The 24,066-nt window shown below is 40.7% G+C and overlaps 1 protein-coding gene across 2 annotated transcripts; it reads left to right on the top strand.

The window, feature by feature from the left end:
* The first annotated feature begins 1,160 nt into the window (after positions 1-1,160).
* On the top strand, positions 1,161-20,780 carry LOC109890747 (zinc finger protein 2 homolog). Of its 2 annotated transcripts, none has more exons than XM_031824617.1 (2): positions 1,161-1,748; positions 18,834-20,780. In XM_031824617.1, exons 1-2 carry the CDS (start codon positions 1,439-1,441, stop codon positions 20,474-20,476), a joined length of 1,953 nt encoding a protein of 650 aa, XP_031680477.1. In that variant the 5' UTR covers positions 1,161-1,438; the 3' UTR covers positions 20,477-20,780. The 2 variants fall into 2 exon arrangements, with proteins under 2 accessions (XP_031680477.1, XP_031680478.1); XM_031824618.1 differs by lacking the exon at positions 18,834-20,780 and adding an exon at positions 3,868-4,895.
* Positions 20,781-24,066: the final 3,286 nt, after the last annotated feature.

Genomic DNA, 24,066 nt, shown 5'->3' with positions numbered 1-24,066 from the left:
ATCAAACCCAATGTCCACCTGGCACACTGGCAGGGTCTGAATCAAATCAAATGTCCACCTGGCACACGGACAGGGTCTGAATCAAACCCAATGACCACCTGGCACACTGGCAGGATCTGAATCAAACCCAATGTCCACATGGCACACTGACAGGGTCCGAATCAAACTCAATGTTAGGGGGAGGGAAGATTGGTCAAGAGGGTGATGATTATTGTTGTTCTACTGCCTGATTGTTATGCAACACCACTGTTTACAAACGCTTTTGTTAAATCAGCACAACAGTTTCAGCAGTGATAACATAATTGCAAAAGGGTTTTCTATTGATCAATCAGCCTTTTAAAATGATCAACTTGGAATAGCTAACACAATGTGCCATTGGAACACAGGAGTAGTGGTTGCTGATAATGGGCCTCTCTACACCTATGTAGATATTCCATAAAGATTCAGCCTTTTCCAGCTACAATAGTCATTTACAACATTAACAATGTCTACACTGTATTTCTGATCAATTTGATGTTATTTTAATGGACAATTTCTGGGGATTTTCTTTAAAAAACAAGGACATTTCTAAGTGACCCCAAACTTTTGTTACACCATGTAGGAGCAGTATAGACCTAGTCTGTTCATTATATGCATCTACATGATGTATTGTTACACCATGTAGGAGCAGTATAGACCTAGTCTGTTCATTTTATACATCTACATGATGTATTGTTACACCATGTAGGAGTAGTATAGACCTAGTCTGTTCATTTTATACATCTACATGATGTATTGTTACACCATGTAGGAGTAGTATAGACCTAGTCTGTTCATTTTATACATCTACATGATGTATTGTTACACCATGTAGGAGCAGTATAGACCTAGTCTGTTCATTTTATACATCTACATGATGTATTGTTACACCATGTAGGAGCAGTATAGACCGACAGTAGCTGGCTACTTATTTAGATTTAGTTTGACTGAATGAAACTACCTTAAATGTGCTGTAGTAAAAATAAAAAAATCGCACTAATCAATCAACACATTCCTGTCTTTGTATGTCTCAATATAATAGTATTATTTAATTATATCCATTTAAAATAATCTTTGTCTGATAATAAAATATTTATCTCAACTGCGTTTCCCCTCCAGTCAGCTGACGGCAATGTGAGTCTTTCATGCGATGCTGCCAGCGTGACGTGTAATCTAGTGGACGGTTATTCATAAACAGCTCGTCAACCACCTCGGCAGCTTGCTAGCCAACATAGCCGAAAGATTCAAGCTTTCGGTCTATATTAGCTACCGTGTTTTAGACACAACTGTGTCCTATCTACATGTTAACCTATTTAATTTAATATCACGTTATTTTGTATTAGTCAGCTATAGTAGCTGGCTGGTTAAGTTAGCACTAGCCTAGTCGCTAATGATAGCTAGCTAGCTAACATCCCCGAACATGAGCTTCCTAAACTTCCCTCCTCCTGCTAAAGAAGAGGCGGTCTGCTGGACGGAGAAAGAAGCTCTGGGGCTGAACATTATCGTGAAAGAGGAGAAGGAAGAAGAGGATGTCACAGTTAAAAAACAAGTAGAGGGTGAGGCTGTTACAGTGAAAGAAGAAGAGAAAGACGTTTCAGTGAAAGAAGAGGAAGACTCGTTCAGAGTGAAAGAAGAGGAAGAGGAGGATGCAGTTTTTGGAGTGAAGAAGGAAGGAGAGATTACTGTCACATTGAAAGATGAAGGGGAGATAGGAGATCTGAGTAACACCAGTAAGTACCGCCTTAAATTTGTTTTTAACTTTGGATGTTCGCGGTTGGCTCGTCAATACATCTTCAACGGAGTGTCCTGGGATGATGACTGATATGTCTAGAATCAGACGACGGCCCTGGGATGATGACTGATATGTCTAGAATCAGACAACGTAGAGAGCAAGCTACCCCTTTCCGTTTCCAAAAAGTGACTTAACATATATATTTGAGAAGGGTCTATCTGCTGACCGCAGACTGGGGGGCACGGCATGTAGTGATTTTCGTGTAGTGATGATTTACTACACACAGTGCCCCCCAATAGTGTCATATGAGAGTTGGGTTGGCTACACCAAAGATTATGGATATACTGACAAGATGTCTCTCTGCCCTGATAAAGGGAGTCGTTGTCCACAAGCGGCAGTGCTGGTTCTTTAGCTCTCGCCTACCCTTTCTTTGGATTGGTGGACACATTATTATTGTAATCTATTTTTTACATATTCTATGAGGGTGGTTGACGTCAACAGCCTGTATTCAATGGAGAGAGATGCTAAGCTACTACTCATGGCATGAATATGCATAACCATCTCGAGACAACTCCTATAGTGTTTTTATTAGAACACACCGTTCTATACAGTCCACCTGGTAGAGGTTCATATCTGACAGAGATTAAAATCTCTGTTAGAAACTTAAAAAGGGGGAGTCTAAAGCTGCAACAACTAGGATTGTGCCTTTTGGCTTCTGGACAACGAACTAAAGTTGATATGAAAAACAATAGAACAGGAGAGTAATGGCATAGCGGTAGGTCCAATAGAACAGGAGAGAAATGACATAGCGGTGGGTCTAATAGAACAGGAGAGAATTTACATAGCGGTGGGTCCTACAGGTAAATCATTTGTCCCCAATGATATGATTCCTCCTGTCTATACAGAAATATGTAAGATACCAGAAAGCATGACGTTGCCACGGAGGAATCGGGGATCATTGGCTTCCTTACAATAATACCTGTGTTTGGTTTCAAATCACAAGCTTGTAGGCTTATGCCTATTTGGGCAGTGCGTGTGGCAATCGGCCTCGCTGATTATTGAGTTGAGGCTGTCAGTGAAAAGCATCTCAAATAGGTGTGAAGATAATGTCTCTTGAGTATAATTTAGAATGTTGAGACAAGGAGAAGGGGAGGGTTGTGTGGTGAAGATATGTGAGTCTCTCTTCAGTATGTCCTCCTCCTGGCTTCGACCAATTCTTGCTCCTTCGTTGTTTCATTGTGTGAATTGATTGCCTTTTAGATTGAGTTTATCATATAAATTACCCATTACAAATGTCACCAGGAGTAAATGCACCGTTACTTCCTGTTATTTGGTTACATTAATTTCTGTTAATGCATGTATTAATTAGTCATTTTTTAATTTCTTTATTTATTTTACCTTTATTTAACCAGGTAGTTAAGAACAAGTTGTCATTTACAACTGCGACCTGGCCAAGATAAAGCAAAGTAGTGTGACAAAACAACAACAGAGTTACACACAAACAAACGTACAGAAAATAAAAAAAAATAGAAAAATCTATGTACAGTGTGTGCAAATGTAGGGAGGTAGGCAATAAATAGGCCCTAGAGGTGAAATAATTAAAATTTAGAATTAATACTGGAGTGATCGATGTGCAGATGATGATGTACAAGTAGAGATACTGGGCTGCAAAAGAGCAAGAGGATAAATAACACTATGGGGATGAGGTAGTTGGGTGTGCTATTTACAGATTGGCTGTGTACAGGTACAGTGATCGGTAAGCTGCTCTGACAGCTGATGCTTAAAGTTAGAGAGGGAGATATAAGACTCCAGCTTCAGGGATTTTTGTAATTTGTTCCAGTCATTGGTAGCAGAGAACTGGAAGGAAAGGTGGCCAAAGGAGGAATTGGCTTTGAGGGTGACCAGTGAAATATATATATATGGAGCGCGTGCTACAGGTGGGTGTTGCTATGGTGACCAGTGAGCTGAGATAAGGCAGGGCTTTACCTTGCAAAGACTTAAGGATGACCTGGAGCCAGTGGGTTTGATGACGAATATGTAGTGAGGGCCAGCCAACGAGAGCATACAAGTGGTGGGTAGAATATGGGGCTTTACCTTTCTCATTTTGTTTGATGCAGGCTGTCATGTGCCTTTTACTGTGGAGTGGATTCCGTCTGCCCACTCTTGCATAAAGACCTGATCGGTGGAGTGCTGCAGGGATGGTTGTCCTTCCGGAAGGTTCTCCCATCTCCACAGAGGAAATCTGTAGCTCTGTCAGAGTGACCATCGGGTTCTTGCTCCCTTCCCTGATGAAGGCCCTTCTCCACCGATTGCTCAGTTCTGCTGGGCGGCCAGCTCTTGGAAGAGTCTTGGTGGTTCCAAACTTCTTCCATTTAAGAATGATGGAGGCCACTGTGTTCTTGGGGACCTTCAATGCCGCAGAAATGTTTTGGTACCCTTCCCCACATCTGTGCCTCGACGTAATCCTGTCTCAGAGCTCAACAGATAATTTCATTGACCTCATTCATTGGTTTTTGCTCTGACATCCACTGCTACCTGTGTGACCTTATATAGACAGGTGTGTGCCTTTCCAAGTCATGTTCAATCAATTGAATTTACCACAGGTGGACTCCAATCAAGTTGTAGAAACATCTCAAGGATGATTCGTGAAATCAAGATGCATCTGCGCTCCATTTCGAGTCTCATTGTGAAGTATTTGAATACTTAAGTAAATAAATGTGCAAAAATGTCTAAAAACTTGTTTTTGGTTTGTCATTATGTGGTTTTGTGTGTAGATTTGACGAGGGGGAAAATCTTCAATTTTAGAATAAGGCTGAAACGTAACAAAAATGTGGAAAAAGTGAAGGGGTCTGAATACATTACGAATGCAGAATGTGTCTGCAGGTGTCTATCTGGTCAAAACCACTGATACAGGTGCCCCACCACCCTCTGGGATGGATCATGTATACAGAGAAACCTAGATTCAAATACTTAGATGTGTGTGTATTGGGTATATGTTGTGAAATTGTTAGATATTACTGCACTGTCGCAGCTAGAACCACAAGCATTTCACTACACCCGCAATAACATCTGCTAAACGTGTATGTGACCAATAAAATGTGATTTAATTTTGATTTGAAATAAACGTCCTATTTATCAAAGGTGCATTTGGCTGGGGTCAAAATGACTCCAAAGGATTTGAATTTGTTAAGTCCATTTTAATCCAGAAACACTAAACCATGATTTAGATTTATTAAGAACAAGTTGATTGACAAAGTCATGAAAAAATGGAAGAATTGAATAAACCACATTTTGGCTATGATATAAAAGATATGCCTCTGGTCAAAATCATGTCAGAAGTATGGTTCAATGCAAATATGTAGTGGGTGTAAAGTTTGATTAGTTTTTAATGAGTGAGAAAATAAAACAATCAACACATGCTTCTCTTTGAAAGACTTAATATAATATTAAACTTAATAAATGAAAAGTAAACTTTTGGTTCCTCAACTGCGTTGCCCACTCCAGTCAGCAGATGGTGATTTTTAGGTTCAGGCGATGCTGCCAGTGTGACATATAATCTAGTGGACGGGACGCTCCAACAACAACAGCTAGTCAGACTCCTCGGTAGCTTTCTAACAAACATAGCTAAAACATTCACGCTCTTTACACTGTTTTGGGGTATATTAGTCACTGTGTTTTAAACACACTTCTGTTGAATGTACTTGCTGGCCCATTTTAATTATATATTTACGTTGTTTGTCAGCTAGCTGGTTTGCTAAGTTAGCTTAGGACTAGGCTAGTCGCTAATGCTAGCTAGCAAACATACCAGACCATGAGTTCACTAAGTTACTCTCCTCCTGTTGAAGAAGAGGTCTACTGGATGGAGAAAGAAGCTCTTTTGAAAGAGGAGGAGGAAGATAAGGCTGTTACAATACAATAACATGTAGAGGGTGAGGCTGTTACAGTGAAAGAAGAAGAGAAAGACGTTTCAGTGAAAGAAGAGGAAGACCCGTTCAGAGTGAAAGAGGAGGATGTTACAGTAAAAGAAGAGGTGGGTGCAGTCTTTGGAGTGAAAGACGAGGAGGGGGAGATTACTGTCACATTGGAGGAAGAAGAGGATGTTGGAGATCTGTTTAACACCAGTAAGTACCATCTCTGCAGTCGTTGAACCAATATGCTGTAAAGGGGTTCTACACTTTAATGTTGTTCTGTAGGAATGGCTGAAGCTACACTGTAACGTGTTGAACATCAAGAGTGGACCATCAACAAAATGTTAACAATTGATCACATGCTTCCAATAAAAATGCCTGAAATACTGTAATCCTCAATATCTCCTATTAGCTTAGCCCAAGATGAACTCTTAAAGGTGCAATCAGCAGTTGTTACATCCATTTTGAGACGTATACATTAATGATGATATGTACCAATCTGTTTCTTGAAGAATTCACTTATAAATGCCTCAGGAGCTTAGATCAACATACCCCATCAGAACCCCAAATATAAGCTTTTTTAAATTCTAATGTTTGTCAGTAAATATAAACTAACACTATATCCTCAAAACATGGTTAAAACTAGAATGTTGATATCATGGAGGGTTGCATTTCTCCAGCCCCATCCCTCAGCTTTTTACCAAAACGGGCCGGGAGTACGCTTTGTTAATGTTTCTACTGCTGATTGCTGCTCCCGTTACTCCTCAAGGTCCAAGGACTGTATGTTTTTCAGAGGTAGACTGGCTCTGGCAGGTAAAATAGTCAAATAATCCACCTAAATGTGAATCGATTCTCAATTGCGATACATTTCTAGAAACATAAATCGCTAAACTTTCATATCACATCAACATAAGTTAACACAATACTTTCATATCACATCAAAATAGGTAACCAGTCGCGATGCCCCAGAAGGTAAAATAAATTTGTTTCTTGTCATTTCTCCTTCCTTCAGGCTTCTTTTTCTTCTTTGAACTTTATATGGTGGTTGGCAACGAACTTTAAGGTGCATTACCAGCATCAACTGAACTGGAGTGTGGACCTCCGTTCATCTTTTAATCACCCACGTGGGTATATATCAAGATGGTCGTGAAGAGGGCACAACAAAACCTTTTCCCCCTCAGGAGACTGAAAATATTTGTCATGGTTCCCCAGATCCTCAAAAGGTAATACAGCTGCACCATCGAGAGCTTCCTGACCGGTTGCATCACCGCCTGGTATAGCAACTGCTCGGCATCTGACCCTAAGGCGCTACAGAGGGGAGTGCAAACTGCCCAGTACATCACTGGGGCCAAGCTTCCTGCCATCCAGGACCTATATAGTGGGTGGTGTCAGAGGAAAGCCCACAAAATTGTCAGAGACTCCAGTCACACAAGTTATAGACGGTTTTCTCTGCTACCGCACGGCAAGTGGTACCGCAGCACCAAGTCTAGGACCAAAAGCCTCCTCAACAGCTTCTACCCCAAGCCATAAGACTGCTGAACAATTCATAACCCCCCCCCCCCCCCCCTCCCTTTGGTGCACTGCTGCTACTCGCTGGTTGTTTGTTACCTATGCATATTCACTACGCCCCCACCTTCATGTACAGATTACCTCAACTAGCCTGTACCCCCGCACATTGACTCGGTACCGGTGCCCCCTGTATATTTCCTCGTTATTGTTATTCTCATTGTTACTTTTTATTATTACTTTTTATTTGAGTCTACTTCGTAAATGTTTTCTTCTTCTTGAACTGCACTGTTGGTTAAGGGCTTGTAAGTAAAGCATTTCACGGTAAAGTCTAAGTTGGTGTCTTGACGGATTTGTAAAAAACGGTTTGACATAAAACACTATATATTTATATTTTTTAAGTGTTGCTGACACCCCTCCCCAGAGGTGTCTCATTATTGGGATTCATTGCTGATTCCTACCTGTAGCTCACTATGAGGTGTGATACAGGTTAAGGGCCCTGTTGGAGATTGGTGGTTGGTAGCGGAGTCGGGGGAAAAAGCAGGGTTGGACACGGCCATGTTATTATCCCTCACACAGTCTCTCTGGTTCAAATGAACCCCATTCCTGGGAATTAGATATGATTACAAATTTCCCCGGTCTCTTACCACAGAAGGGTTCCGTCTGTCCCATTCCCAGCTAGGTTACAAGGCGCTTTATCGCCAGTACCTATGACTGGTTGATAGGGGAAACCCCCATGCTTATTATAGAAAAATAATTAGGGGAAAACTTTTTAGTAAACTGAAATAAAATAACAAACCTGTTTGAAAAATGAAAACTATTCCAAAGCTAACTTTGACTTCAAAACTAAAATACCCTAAAATAATATTATATTAAATAATAATATTATGCTCCGTTTGAATAAATTATATCTCGACTTTGGGCAAAAATAGAATTGGGTTTTAAATATGTTTTATGTGGTTTTAAAGCTTCTGAACCTGGTAGCTGGTAAATTCTGCCATGGGAGGGCAATATTTCAAATAGACCTAGCTTGTGTATCACAAGCTACCACCAGAAATACTTTCAGAAATTAGGATATTGGAAACTCCTTTCGATTTGTATTAACAGCTAAAAGAAAAGAACATTGGCATGAATTACCCTCTGTGAACAAGAAGCACAACATTACAAATATTTTCAGAGATGTGCGATAATTGACTTGTTCTCTGTAATATCGTATAAGCTTTGCAATTGTAACATTATGTACTTTCAAGGAAAATAGGCATGTTTCTCGACTCATACCCTGACTTTAAAAAGGGATTTTGTAAGATTATGCTTAGGAACTGCGTGTCACAGCATGACAATATGAGCGCGATTGGTCGACCGTCTCTTGTACGGACGGGCGTTATATACTCTGACATTTTCTGGAATAGTTTTATTTGAAAACGTTTTTGTTTACTTGCCTGGCTATTGAATTTGGAATGCACTGTACTGTTCATCTCTGAAACCCACTGAGATAATTCCTTTGATACAGCAGTTGCAATACAGGGATATAACATCTACAGAAAAGACAGGAATGCTTATGGGGGAGGTGGTGCTGTATACAGTGCATTCAGAAAGTAGTCAGACCCCTTGACTTTTTCCACATTTTGTTACGTTAAAGCCGTATTCTAAAATTGATTAAATGACCCCCCCCCCCTTTAATTTAGCTAATTTATTTGGCACACCTGCATTTGGGGAGTTTCTCCCATCCTTCTTTGCAGATCCTTTCTAGCTCTGTCAGGTTGGATGGAGAACATCACTGCACAGCTATTTTCACGTCTCTCCAGAGACGTTAGATCAAGCTCAAGTCCGGGCTCTGGCTGGACCACTCAAGGACATTCAGAGACTTCCCCCGAAGCCACTCCTGTTGTCTCGGTTGTGTGCTTAATTTTATTTTTTATTTCACCTTTATTTAACCAGGTAGGCTAGTTGAACAAGTTCTCATTTGCAACTACGACCTGGCCAAGATAAAGCATAGCAATGTGAACAGACAACACAGAGTTACACATGGAGTAAACAATTAACAAGTCAATAACACAGTAGAAACAAAAGAGAGTCTATATAAGGTTGTTGTTCTGTTGGACGGTGAACATTCGCCCCAGTCTGAGGTCCTGAGTGCTCTGGAGCAGGTCTTTCATCAAGGATGTCTCTGCACTTTGCGCCGTTAATATTTTCCTCAATCCTGACTGGTCTCCCAGTCCCTGCATCTGAAAAACCTGGTGCCAGGTTTCCTTCAGACGTGACTCTTGGCATTGAGGCCAATGAGTTCAATCTTGGTTTCATCAAGCCAGAGAATCTTGTTTCTCATGGTTTTAGAGTCCTTAAGGTGCCTTTTGTCAAACTCCAAGCAGGCTGTCATGTGCCTTTTTATTAAGGAGTGGTTTCCATCTGGCCACTCTACCATAAAGTGCATGGTCGCAGTTGCAAATGAGAACTTGTTCTCAACTAGCCTACCTGGTTAAATAAAGGTGAAATAAAAAAATAAAATAAAAAAAGGTCTGATTGGTGGAGTGCTGCAGAGATGATTGTCCTTCTGGAAGGTTCTCCCATCTCCACAGAGGAACTTTGGAGCTCTGTCAGAGTGACCATCAGGTTTTTGGTCACCTCCCTGACCAAGGCCCTTCTCCCCCAATCGCTCAGTTTGGCCGAATGATGGAGGCCACAGTGTTCTTAAGGACCTTCAATGCTGTAGAATCTTTTTTGGTACCCTTCCCAGATCTGTGCCTCGACACAATCCTGTCTCTGAGCTCTAGGGACAGTTCCTTCGACCTTATTGCTTTGTTTTTGCTCTGACATGCACTGGCAACTGTGGGACCATATATAGACCGGTGTGTGCTTTCCAAATCCTATCCAATCAATTGAATTTACCACACGTGAACTCCGAACAAGTTGTAGATACATCTCAAGGATGATTAATGGAAACAGGGCGCAACTGTAAGAAATTGAGTGTCATAGCAAAGGGTCTGAATACGTATGTAAATAAGGTATTTAAAAAATATATTTTTTATTTTTTTACCTGTTTTCACTTTTTCATTATTGTGTGGAGATTAATGAGGATTCTATTTGTTTAAATCTATTTTAAAATAAAGCTGTAATGTAACAAAATGTGGAAAAGGGGAAGGGGTCTGAACTTTCTGAATAAACTATTTTTTTAAATGTTCAAATGTAACCTTTATTTAATTCACAATCACATCCGGTTGTAAACACAGCCTGGACTCGAACTGGGGTGTCTGTATTGACGCCTCAAGCACTGAGAGGCAGTGTCTTAGACCGCTGCACCACTCAGGAGCCCCAAAATCATGGGGCTGTTTTTCTGCAAAGGGACCAGGACGACTGATCCGTGTTAAGGAAAGAATGAATGGGGCCATGTATCGTGAGATTTTGAGTGAAAACCTCCTTCCATCAGCAAGGGCATTGAAGATGAAACGTGGCTACGTCTTTCAGCATGACAATGATCCCAAACACACCGCCCGGGCAACGAAGGAGTGGCTTCGTAAGAAGCATTTCAAGGTCCTGGAGTGGCCTAGCCAGTCTCCAGATCTCAACCCCATAGAAAATCTTTGGAGGGAGTTGAAAGTCCATGTTGCCCAGCAACAGCCCCAAAACATCACTGCTCTAGAGGAGATCTGCATGGAGGAATGGGCCAAAATACCAGCAACAGTGTGTGAAAACCTTGTGAAGACTTACAGAAAACGTTTGACCTCTGTCATTGCCAACAAAGTATTGAGATAACAAAAGTTTATTGACCAAATACTTATTTTCCACCATAATTTGCAAATAAATTCATAAAAAATCCTACAATGTGATTTTCAGGATTTTTTTTTCTCTAATTTTGTCTGTCATAGTTGAAGTGTACCTATGATGGAAATTACAGGCTCTCTCATCTTTTTAAGTGGGAGAACATGCACAATTGGTGGCTGACTAAATACTTTTTTGCCCCACTGTATATGTACTGAACTGGTCTGATGCTTTAAGCACGCGTTTGATTAAATAATTAAGACACGCAAATGACTCGAGGGAGCCAGAGATCAAAATAATCTAACCAGAAGGAGAAAAATACTGCTGTTATGCTCTTGAAGTTTCCGGTAATGGGCTACACCAGAGGTCGGCAACCTTTTCCATTTGGAATGTGAAGTTATCTGACCATTTCTAACTATCTGCGTGCCAGTTAGGATTTTCTTAATTCATAATAGTATCTCAATCATAGAATGTAGATTAATCTACATTCTATCTAAATGAAAATTATACAAATTCAAAAGTAACTTTTATTGCCATTGCCAACTATGTAAAAAAAGCCTACATAAAGCCAACAAATAAAAATATTGCAGCCTGTAGGTAGAAAATATCCTATAAATTACATTTGCTGCACATGGCCTGTCTACAACGAACTGGAAACATTTTTATCAACTATCAACTGGGTCGGCCCAAAACTGGAGATAGCAAGCTTTGTATAAAATATTCTGGGCCCTCAGAGTATCCCGCACCAGTGTGTTTGGGACACAGACAGCTGTCGGCTATTTGTGCAAAGAATAAGAAGCAATCAGGTATTTTAGGACATTTCCACTGGATCAGAGCGTTACATTTTTCCCTTTTATGAGAGCTGGAAATATTTTACGAAAATACTTTGAGGAACTATTGTCATTTGATATTGATTTTGATGAGACTTTGTTTACTTGCTGTTTGAGGTGAAGAAAAAAATAATTTGAGAAGCTCCACAACTCATTAGTGGTGGTGCGTTAATCAGAAATACTATCAGACATCCCCAAATGGGCACATTTATAAGCCTAAATTTGCATGCAGGCCAGGTAGACTAATCCTACTTCTATATGCGTAATCAGGTGTGCGTCCTTTCTCAACATTGGCAGGAATGTTTCAAACTAAAGTCAATGAATAAATTGACAAAACTGACGCATCTTGCGGGGTCAGGTCTTGGTGGTCTGCCAGGGGCCGTTTCATTTAGTGTCTGTTTGGGTCGGCATGGGGAATGATTGTATTTCCCCATAGTATGTTGTACCGAAGTTGACCAACTGAAAGGGAGTGTAACTTTATGACTGTTGGATTCGGGCTAAACTTTGAACATTGAGATATTAAAGACATGATATATCAGACTCAGAGTATATAAAGGAGTGAGATCTGTAGAAAGACAGAGTGGCTGTGGAATGTGCTGGGTGGACTGGAGGAGATCACAGGATTGCTACAGGGAAAGCGGATGGACATCTGTGGATTAGGCGGAGGAGGGGTTGAGGTCAGGAGGTCAGGTCAGATCCCTTGAAGGGCGTAATAAGGGTTTAGTATCCTGTTACCCTCTTCCTGTCTAACCAGAAAATGTAAGGATTGGAGAGAAGGAGGAGTGTCCAAAGTGAGGTATATACTTGTGATGGTGAGAACATGTTTTTGTCTGACTTGCAGCTGTAACGACCCTTTGGGAATAATTAAACTTGATTAAGCTTCTCTAGTGTCCGTGAGTTATTTTCTCTGAAAAATTAGAACCTAACACTATAATTAGTGTTCCCTGAAGGAGGGAAATGAGGTACAACACCTGTTTGGCCCCACCCCTTCCTGGGTCGGTGAAGAGCGGTATTACATTTAAGTAATAAATCCGAGCCTCACGTTCATCACCTGTAGAAGGCAGGTATTCCAGCGACGCTTGAATTTAATAGTATGTTGTACCTAGTTTCCCTCCTTCAGGGAACAGTAGTTATAGTCATAATATTACTCTTGTCATGTGATGAACTTCAACTTAAATAGGAGATCTTGCTGTCGGACAGTTTTTTTGTATTCTGAAATGCACTCGAACTATGTATCATTTAGTGGCTCCTTATGTTACGCTGGGGAAAGTTTTTGTGGGCACAGAAATACAAAATAATTTCAGAGTTTGTAATCCAAGATGGCGAAGCAGTAAGACGTGTTTGTTGTAAATGTTATGTTTTTTTGTCTTTTTTTGTATATATTGCAATATTTCAATCTCTTTTTCCATCTTTAAATGAAATATACCTTCCGGCAACCCGCCTCACCCAATGTGATACGGATCTGCTATTTGTTAGACCTTATAGCTAGAACCTCCATCAGAAGTTAGCCATCAGAAGCTAACCAGCTGATTAGCTACTTGCTATTTAGTCATTGTTAGCCACTGCTAGCAGCCTTTACATTTTTAGCTAAGAGACCGGCTGTTTTTAGCCTGGATAATACCTGCCAGTCTGCACAGCGCAATATCAACCCTGAGCATATCGGACTGTTTTTCTCCACTACATCACCGTATTCCTGCCGTAATCTCTGGACCATTACACCGGATAATCGCAGCTAGCTAGCTTCTATCGAGTGGCCCAGCCCCGAAGCTAGCCTTGAGCCAGGCCCATCTCCTGGCCTGCTCAGTGGACCCTATGATCACTCGGCTACACATCTGATGCCTCCCAGACTCTTCACTAAGACGACTAGAAGCCACTACATCACCGGATTCCTGCCGTAAGCTCTGGACCTTTGCACCGGATTGGCTATAGTGGCTAGCACCCTTGTCCCGAAACTAACACCAATTAGCCTCGAGCCAGGTGCATCTACCGGCTAGCAAACAAATGTACTCCAGCTACAATACCTCTTTTGCCAATTGGCCTGGACCCTTTGTCGACACGGAGCCCCGCCTATCCATCACGACTGGTCTGCCTACACAATTCCGTCCGATGTGCCCTCAACCGGCCTTTGCCAGATGTCGGTTACGCCCTTGTCCCGAAGCTAGCACCAGGTGCATCTCCCAGCCAGCGTAGTAACGACTACCATATCGGCTTCCCTGGTTCATATATTGCTGTTCACTGGACCCTATGATCACTTGGCTACATAGCTGATGCCTGCTGGACTGTTATTAATCACAGTACTCCATTTTGTTTATTTTGTTTAACTGCGGCCTCAGCCTTGATTTCAGGCCCTGTGTGTAGTTAACTGACCCTCTCTGCCCATTCATCGCCATTTTACCTGTTGTTGTTGTCTTACCCGTTGTTGTCTAAGCTAGCTCTCCCAATCAACACCTGTGATTGCTTTATGCCTTCCTTTATGTCTCTCTAATTTCAATATGCCTTGTATACTGTTGTTTAGGGTAGTTATCATTGTTTTATTTTACTGCAGAGCCCCTAGTCCCACTCAACATGCCTCAGAGAACTCTTTTGTCCCACCTCCCACATATGCGGTGACCTCTGTGGTGGTTAATTTCTTTACTATCAAATGAGGAGAGACAAACTTCACACAAGTCAGAGTTATACTTAAACTAAATCTTTAATAATAAGAGCTTTGCAATAGCAAATACTTATCAACAATTCACTATTTATTAACAAAAGTGCAAAGATCTTTTATAGCCCAGATACACTCCTTTCAACCTACATGACAAACAACAGATAGATAGAATGGTCACACGGTTAAGATTTGTATAAAAGACATCTATAATACATAGCAGACAGCATCTGCTGTGTGAACAGTTTTCATTGTATAGACCAGTGTCTGGCACTCCTACTCCAAACTGGAACCGTCTCTTCCTGGTACGGTATAGAACAGAACCATTAACTCATGTTCTCTGGAATGCTCTTTAGGTTTTATCACCCAAAGACATTGTAAATCTCCTCTGTCAGTGTTATCTCATAGAGGCCCTTCCTCAGTAGAACACACACACAATAGTTAACAGAATACTCTATTCTGTCGAATAAAACCACCATTATAATGCAATACAAGTATTATAACATAATATTGCAATTTCCCTGACACCTCACCTACCATAACCGGTGCCTCCAGAGATGCAACCTCTCTTATCGTCACTCAATACCTAGGTTTACCTCCACTGTATCCGCACACTACCATACCCCTGTCTGTACGTTATGCGTTGAATCTATCCTACCACGCCCAGCAATTTGCTCCTTTTATTCTCTGTTCACAACCCACTAGACGACCAGTTCTGATAGCCTTTAGTCGTACCCTCATCCTACTCCTCTGTTCCTCGGGTGATGTAGAGGTTTACCCAGGCCCTGTGTGTCCCAAGGCGCTCTCATTTGTTGACTTCTGTAACCGTAAAAGCCTTGGTTTCATGCATGTTAAAAAAAACAGAAGCCTCCTCCCTAAGTTTGTTTTACTCACCGCTTTAGCACACTCCGCCAACCTTGATGTCCTTGCCGTGTCTGAATCCTGGCTTTGGAAGGCCACAAAAAAATCAGAATTTTCCACCCCCATCTACAACATTTTCCAACAAGATAGAACTGCCAAAGGGGGAGGAGTTGCAATCTACTGCAGAGATGGCCTGCAAAGTTCTATCCTACTTTCCAGGTCTAAGCCCAAACAGTTCGAGCTTCTAATTTTAAAAATGAATCTCTCCAGAAATAAGTCTCTCACTGTTGCCACCTGTTACAGACCCCCCTCAGTTCCCAGCTGTGCCCTGGACACCATATGTGAATTGATTGCCCCCCATATATCTTCAGAGTTCGTTCTGTTAGGTGACCTAAACTGGGATGCCTGGTTGTTCTTTAAAAGTAATTTCCTCACCACCTTAAATAAGCATGTCCCTTTCAAAAAAATGTAAAACTTAGAACAGATACAGCCCTTGGTTCACTCCAGACCTGACTGCCCTCGACCAGCACAAAAACATCCTGTTGCGTACTGCAATATGCAACTTTTCAGAGAAGTCAGGAACTAATACATACAGTCAGTTAGGAAAGCAAGAGTTAGCTTTTTCAAACAGAAATATGCATCCTGTAGCTCCAACTCCAAAAAGTTTTGGGACACTGTAAAGCCCATGGAGAATAAGAGCACCTCATCCCAGCTGCCCACTGCACTGAGGCTAGGAAAGACTGTCACCACTGATAAATCCACGATAATCGAGAATTTCAGGAAGCATTTCTCTACGGCTGGCCATGCTTTCCTCCTGGCTACCCCAACCCCGGCCAACAGCTCCCCACCCCCCGCAGCTACTTGCCCAAACCTCCCCAGCTTCTCCTTCACCCAAATCCAGATAGCTGATGTTCTGAAAGAGTTGCAAAACCTGGACCCGTACAAATCAGCTGGGCTAAACAATCTGGACCCTCTCTAAGATTATCTGCCGCCATTGTGGCAACCCCTATTACGAGTCTGTTCGTAAGGTAGCCTAGTGGTTAGAGCGTTGGACTTGTAACCGAAAGGTTGCAAGATCGAATCCCCGAGCTGACAAAGTAAAAATCTGTCGTTCTGCCCCGAACAAGGCAGTTAACCCACTGTTCCTAGGCCGTCATTGAAAATAAGAATTTGTTCTTAACTGACTTGCCTAGTTAAATAAAGGTCAAATAAAATAAAAATAGTCTGTTCAACCTCTCTTTCGTATCGTCCGAGATTCCTAAAGATTGGAAAGCTTCTGCGGTCAACCCCCTCTTCAAAGGGGGTGACACTCTAGACCCAAACTGTTACAGACCTATATCCATCCTGCCCTGCCTTTCCAAAGTCTTCGAAAGCCAAGTTAACAAACACTGACCATTTTTTAATCCCACCGTACCTTCTCCGCTGTGCAAACCGGTTTCCGAGCTCAGCCACGCTCAAGGTACTAAACCATATCATAACCGCTCTTTTGCACACCAGTACTTCTACTTGCACAACATCATCTGCAAATCTATCACTCCAGTGTTAATGCTAAATTGTAATTACTTTACTACTATGGCTGATTTATTGCCTTACCTCTGTACTCCATTTGCAAACACTGTATATAGATTTTTCTATTGTGTTATTGACTGTACTTTTGTATATCCCACGTGTAACTCTGTTGTTTTTTTCGCACTGCTTTGCTTTATCTTGGCCAGGTCGCAGTTGTAAATGAGAACTTGTTCTCAACTGGCCTACCTGGTTAAATAAAGGTGAAATAAAAAAATGTATGAATTGTTCATGATGTCCTCCAGTGTGTTTTTTGGGTACTTTTCCTGTTGAAAAGTCATATATAAATACAGTAAAGTATAAACACACTAAAGGGAAACAAATAAATGTTTTGAGCAAAATAGTTTTTTTTAGAGAGAACTGCAAACTACAAGGTGTGAGTGATTCCACACCTTGTAGGCATTCAAGGAGTTGGCTTGATGGGAAGTCGTGATGTCATCCAATAGGCGACTGATCTTCATGTGAATATTCATTATTCTTTTTTAAATCCTTCCTGTTCTGTCAAGTTGGTTGTTGATCATTGCTAGAAAGCCATTTTCAAGTCTTTCCATATATTTTAAAGATAATTTAAGTCAAAACTGTAACCAGGCCACTTGGGAACATTCAATGTCATCTTGGTAAGCTCCTCCAGTGTAGATCTGGCCTTGTGGTTTAGGTTATTGTCCTATTAGTACAGTTTTTTGTATTCAGATCTCTGAAATGCACTCTACCTACGTAACATTTAGTTTCGTTATATTTACGCTGGGAAAACAGTTTTCATAGGCACAGAAATCCTAAATCATTTGAGTTTGCAAAATCCAATGGTTCTAACCGAGAGTCACCTTAACTTTATTGACATCACCCAAATGGATACGGTCATTAATGCGGTTCTTCAATAATTACACATAATTCTTAATACTGTAGCTGTTTTGTTAGTCACATGTTCAACTATCATCAACTTATCTAGGAAATCATTTTCTGAATAACAATTACATGACAAATATCATGACATGCAACCAAGCTGCTTCTTCATTCATTACTCTGGTAAAGACAGTTATGCCGTGCTCCACGTTTGATCCAACATCCCTAACAAATGTATGTTTATAATGTGTTATTGTCTGCTTGATTTACAGTAGGGTCTCGTTAGTCTGTTTGGACACAGATACTTACCTCATAATGTGTAGAGAACTGTTTCTTGATGGATAGGCTATTGTACAACACACAGAGCTATTTTCCTATATTTGTTTTTAGGTGAAGTTATGGGTCCTAGAGTACACTATGTGTGTCATGCAACAACAACCAAAGTGCTTTTTCATTCATTACATAGGTTTATTTGTTGTTAGGTGAAGTTATGGGCCAATTGTGTAAACAGTGTACAAACCTCATTGTCAGGCTGATGGAACAGCTTGCCAAAGAGCATTTTACTGGTTGAAGTGATTTTAAGTACAAGCGGCTAATTTGAGATGATGACACAAACATTATATTAAGCAGGACATTCAAACGAGCCTTACAATTATAATAAAAGTAGTGAAATGCACTCATAAGCAACCTGGAAATGGAGGTTCCTCCCCTGACTCTTCCCATATTCACATTCAGAATACATCGTGAAAAACGAAAATCTTTGCTCACCATTTTTGCTCCTGGCAGATATACTACATCCATAACTATCGGTTTCCTCATTAGCAGGGAGGAGTTTCTACAACCAAATTGAATGTGCATTGCCCTCGTGCCACAATTTTATGAAACAGGAAGGGGCCTATATTGGAGACCGAAAGTCGTCTGGCACACTGCTTAGAGTTTCAACAACATGAATAACTTATTTCTAGTCTACAATCTTAATGTTACTACTAATGTGAAAAGAAGACAAAATATGACTGTTCTTGCTCATTTTAAGACAAATGTCAAACAATCATTACATTCATTACAGTTGTTGTACAACATCATGACTACGCTGTTGGCATCACTTTTTTACAATGGATTTCTGCTGTTGTGGGCCTTTAACCATCTGTCTGACTTTGTTGTTCACACAGGAGAGAGACATGACTACCGTGGGTCATCTGGGGAGCCTCAACAACCTCATGATGCTGACAAGGCAGAGAAGAGTCTCTCCACATTAGAACACATCAAGAAACACCCGCAGAGATCCACAGGGAAGATACCTCACTGCTTTTCTGAATGTGGGAAGAGATTCACCTCAGCAGGCATTAAAATTCATCAGAGAATCCACACAGTAGAGAAATCGTATAACTGTACTCAATGTGGGAAGAGTTTTACTCATTCATCCAGCCTGATATCACACAGGAGAATACACACAGGAGAGAAATCTTATAGCTGTACTCAATGTGGGAAGAGTTTTACTCATTCATCCAGCCTGATATCACACCAGAGAACACACACAGGAGAGAAACCTTATAGCTGTACTCAATGTGGGAAGAGTTTTACTCATTCATCCAGCCTGATATCACACCAGAGAACACACACAGGAGAGAAACCTTATAGCTGTACTCAATGTGGGAAGAGTTTTACTCATTCAACCAGCCTGATATCGCACCAGAGAACACACACAGGAGAGAAACCTTATAGCTGTGGTCAATGTGGGATGAGTTTTGCTCAGCAAAGCAGCCTGATATCACACCAGAGAACACACACAGGAGAGAAACCGTATATCTGTGATGAATGTGGGAAGAGTTTTGATACATCTAGCCATCTTACTGTACACCAAAGATCACACACAGGAGAGAAACCGTATAGTTGTACTCAATGTGGGAAGAGTTTTTTTACATCTAGCCATCTGAAGATACACCAGAGAATACACACAGGAGAGAAACCTTATAGCTGTACTCAATGTGGGAAGAGTTTTTTAACATCTAGCCAGCTGAAGATACACCAGAGAACACACACAGGAGAGAAACCGTATAGCTGTGGTCAATGTGGGAAGAGTTTTACTCAGCTAAGCAACCTGATATCACACCAGAGAACACACACAGGAGAGAAACCGTATAGCTGTGATGAATGTGGGAATTGTTTTACAAAGTTGTGTAATCTGACTCTTCACCAGAGAACACACACAGGAGAGAAACCTTATAGCTGTGCTCAATGTGGGAAGAGTTTTTTTACATCTAGCCATCTGAATATACACCAGAGAACACACACAGGAGAGAGACCTTATAGCTGTGATCCATGTGGGAAGAGTTTTACTCAGCTAAGCAGCCTGATTTCACACCAGAGAATACACACAGGAGAGAAACCTTATAGCTGTACTCAATGTGTGAAGAGTTTTACTCACCTAAGCAGCCTGATATCACACCAGAGAACACACACAGGAGAGAAACCGTATAGCTGTGATCGATGTGGGAAGAGTTTTACTCAGCTAAGCAGCCTGATATCACACCAGAGAATACACACAGGAGAGAAACCTTATAGCTGTACTCAATGTGGGAAGAGTTTTACTCACATAAGCACCCTGATATCACACCAGAGAACACACACAGGAGATAAACCATATAGCTGTAATGAATGTGGGAAGAGTTTTGTTCAATCTGGCAATCTGACAGTACACCAGAGAACGCACACAGGAGAGAAATTGTACAGCTGTAATCAATGTGGGAAGAGTTTTGTTCAATCTGGCAATCTGACAGTACACCAGATAACACACACAGGAAAGAAATCTTGAGATAATCTGATAAAACGCTGATCAAGTAATAGAAAATACATACATGGGGTGGTTTCATGATATCAAGTAATTCATGTCACAATGTGGAATGTTAACACATTGTAGTAGGAGTATTTTGATATTGTCACAATGTAGAAGCCTAATCATATGCCCCCTTATCATTTGATTTCAACATGATATGGATATTAGCCTCAGGGGGAAAATCCAGGCTCTGAATTGGAAGAGTACTATTGTGATTTAACAAAAGATGTACTAACAAAAAAAGAGTTGTGTTACACTTGAATAAAAATACAACACTTCAAAATGTAGCGAGCTGTTTTCTACAAATTGTCCTCTAACCAGGGATGTACAGATTACTCCCAGATTCCATGTGTTTTTGAGCTGTTAGTTTTAACAGGATGTCCCTCCCTCTCTCGCACGATATGTGTGATGAGTGATGACAAGTAAGTGTTGCATTTCTCTTAGTGTTGGGGACCCATACACTCTAAATGTAGCTGACTGTCTTCTGCAGGTTGTCTTCTAACCAGTGAGCTAAAAGATATCTCCCATTTCCATGTGTTTTTTTAGTTTCAACAGCAAGTACAACCTGATTTCCCCCTAATCGATATCAGTGATTTATTGCTGCTTGTGTCCATGGTGAGGACAACTTGGTTTCTGATTGTCTCAAGGTTGGGCAGTCAAAAAGATTTGTGTTTTGTGTTTAGCCAGTGCGTTCCATGGATGACAAATTATTTTGAATTTCCATATTAGAGATGAGTTTTGTTTGGGCTCGTTCCAAGGGGACGAGAGTTCAAGAAGCAAGTGAGTTTTAGGAAGGGAAAAATACTTTTTTTGTTGTTTGTAATTGTTGACTGCCAGTAGACACCATGTTTATATTGGTGAAGGTGAAGCATTGTAGTTGATTATAATGTGAAATGGAAGTTGTTTTCTGTTGGTGGTGCGCATTCTCTTAATTAATGTGTTACAGTCTTTGGTTTTTCCATTTATGTTTTGAGGTTGGACTTTAGCGGGTATAGCTCGTTAGCACATAGGGCGCACTGATTGGTGTCACCTCGTTAGTCAGTATGTGTTACACATGTGCTGGCTTGTCCATCTCTTTAGTGGGAAGGTGTTTCACCTGAGCTGGTCCAGGTTCTATTTAAGAGTGTCTGGCCCAGTGCTCCAGTTATCTTGATAGATGTTGAATGTCAACACATTTAGTTGCGTCCTGTCTGTAAGTTTGGTGTGAGTTATTGTTTCCCTCTTCTTGGGCAGATTTAGTGGGTCTCATGGTATGTCTTGTATGTCCCAGTTGTTGTTACTAGTCAACTTTCAGTGGACACTGAGAGCAAAACTGCAACATTATGTTATAATGCTTTTATTGGATCAAATAGTTGTTTTATGCAACATAATAGAGTGTTCTTATAACTATTGTGTCTGTGTATTCTACTGAGGATGGTCCTCTGGGGATAACACTGACAGGGGCTTTACAATGTAATGGGTGATAAAACCTAAAGTGACCGCATTCCAGAGCATGAGTTAATGTTTCTGTTCTATATGGTACCAGGGCGAGATGACCACAGGGCCAGACCCTGGTCTCTACACGAAGAGTACTGTTTTTACAGCAGATACTGTCTCCTGTGAATTATAAGTAGCTTTCATACAAATCTTAAACTTGTGACCCGTTCTATGCGTCTATTGTTGGTCTTGTAGGTTGAAAAGGGTTTATCTTGGCTATAAAAGACCTTTGTACTTTTGTCTCGTGGCCCTCGACAAATAATCTGGGGGTGATTTGTCGACCAGCCATCATTATCGTAGAACACTCAATTGATTCACTTTATATGTGTGCGTTGTATTGACCTGCTCCCTTATTAATAAGTGAATAAAGATTTAGTTTAAGAATAACAATGACTTGTGTGATAAGTTTGCTTCCTCATTTGATATTAAAGAAATGAACCACATTTGGCGATGGGGATGTGAATTTTCACTTGGTGACGCTCCTGACGACCTGGGTAAATGGTACACGAGGGATCCTTCAAACTTGGAATCTCAGGAGACCACACTTCAGGAACGGACCAGATGGACTCATCTCATAGGCTCTGAGTGTTTCCTGTGTGAGGTGTGAAGAGGGCCGAGCCAGCTATCTGTGTGAACTGGATGAAAACTAGAATCTGTGTTTACTAGTTAAGACCATGTTTGATATAGAATAAGCTAGTAAGGTGCACCTGTAATTGTTGAAAACCTGTACCTGTTTTAAACCTGGATCCCATTTTAGAAGTATTGAAAGATGTAAATGTATGACTTACATTATCCTAGGAACTAACCATGTATTCAAATATTCCTGTAGGTTAAAATATTGTTGAAAAACAAATTAGGTATGTTTGGGAATAGCATGGTGGGACTGCGATATGTGCGTGATTGAGAGATCTATAGTTCCACACAGATCTATAGTTTATTTTTTGTTCTGCTGGTGTATGTTTGGAAAGCTGCTTCGTAGCTATGGAGAGTCCTTGAAAAAGCAAATGGAATGGTTGTTGTGAGTACCTGAGAATTTCTTATGTTTTATATGCGTTCTGTGAATATATGATAAATTGAATGTGTGTATAATCGATCTCTAGAGATTTGATAAAGTAATACTGGGAATATAATTAAATACAATTTAAACACATGTAGACGAACGTAGGTTTTGAGTTGGTATCTTTAATGGATAATGTGATAAAGATTAGGTTTAAGCATTATTAAACAGTCTACAAAGTCTGGGCAATTGTCTCAGAAACTGATGGGAGTGTGTCCACTTTAGGGCAAGTTACGCTAAGGATGAAACTATAAAACACCTATTGGATTTTCTCTGTCCGGGTACTACATTTGAAATAAAACTGCCCTTAAGGCCTGGGGGGGGTCTTCCCAGTATGAGAGGAGTTGCTAGATTTATTGAATAAACCTTTTTCCATTAAGTTACAGTGAACCAAGTTGGCTGTTGATATTGAAGAAGCATCCCGTCCACTAGATTATACGTCACAGTGGCAGAATCACCTGAAAGATGCACATCGCCATCTGCTGACTGGAGTTGGTATCGCAGCTGAGAAAATACTTTCAAGCAAAAAGCGACTGCCCTTTGAACGACTCCCTTTGAAAACGGGCGATGTGGCATCAGAAACATGTATTATAGTGTAAAAATGTACTACAAAGTGCAGCTAAATAGAACAACTTTGGTCATATCCACTAAGCACGTGTTATTCAAGGACGTCGAATTATGGACGATATCAGGTCTCTGTTGTGGCCTCTATTTCGCCCCAAAATAGTCATCCCAAATTGGGCTGTGTATAACTATGTAAATGTCTCTCGGACAAGGTGACTTTTATCAATATACACTCTAAAAAGTAAAAGTTCCTGGGGTATCCTTTAGGGGTTCTTCAAATTGAAACTGGGGGAACCCCTAAAAGTTATTTGAAGAACCCCTTATAATGGTTCCTCTAAGAACCTTTTGGGGTTCATTTTTTAAACTCCCTGTCCACCCTCCCTCCATTATAAAAAAAATATTTTAATAATAATATTGACAATATTGATTTAAATAATTCATTGTTTATTTAGTGGCACCACAAATGTGAATA

The sequence above is a fragment of the Oncorhynchus kisutch genome, linkage group LG5, assembly GCF_002021735.2.
Source record: "Oncorhynchus kisutch isolate 150728-3 linkage group LG5, Okis_V2, whole genome shotgun sequence".
NCBI classification, from domain to species: Eukaryota; Metazoa; Chordata; class Actinopteri; order Salmoniformes; family Salmonidae; genus Oncorhynchus; species Oncorhynchus kisutch.
This window is presented reverse-complemented; position numbering and strand designations above follow the sequence as displayed.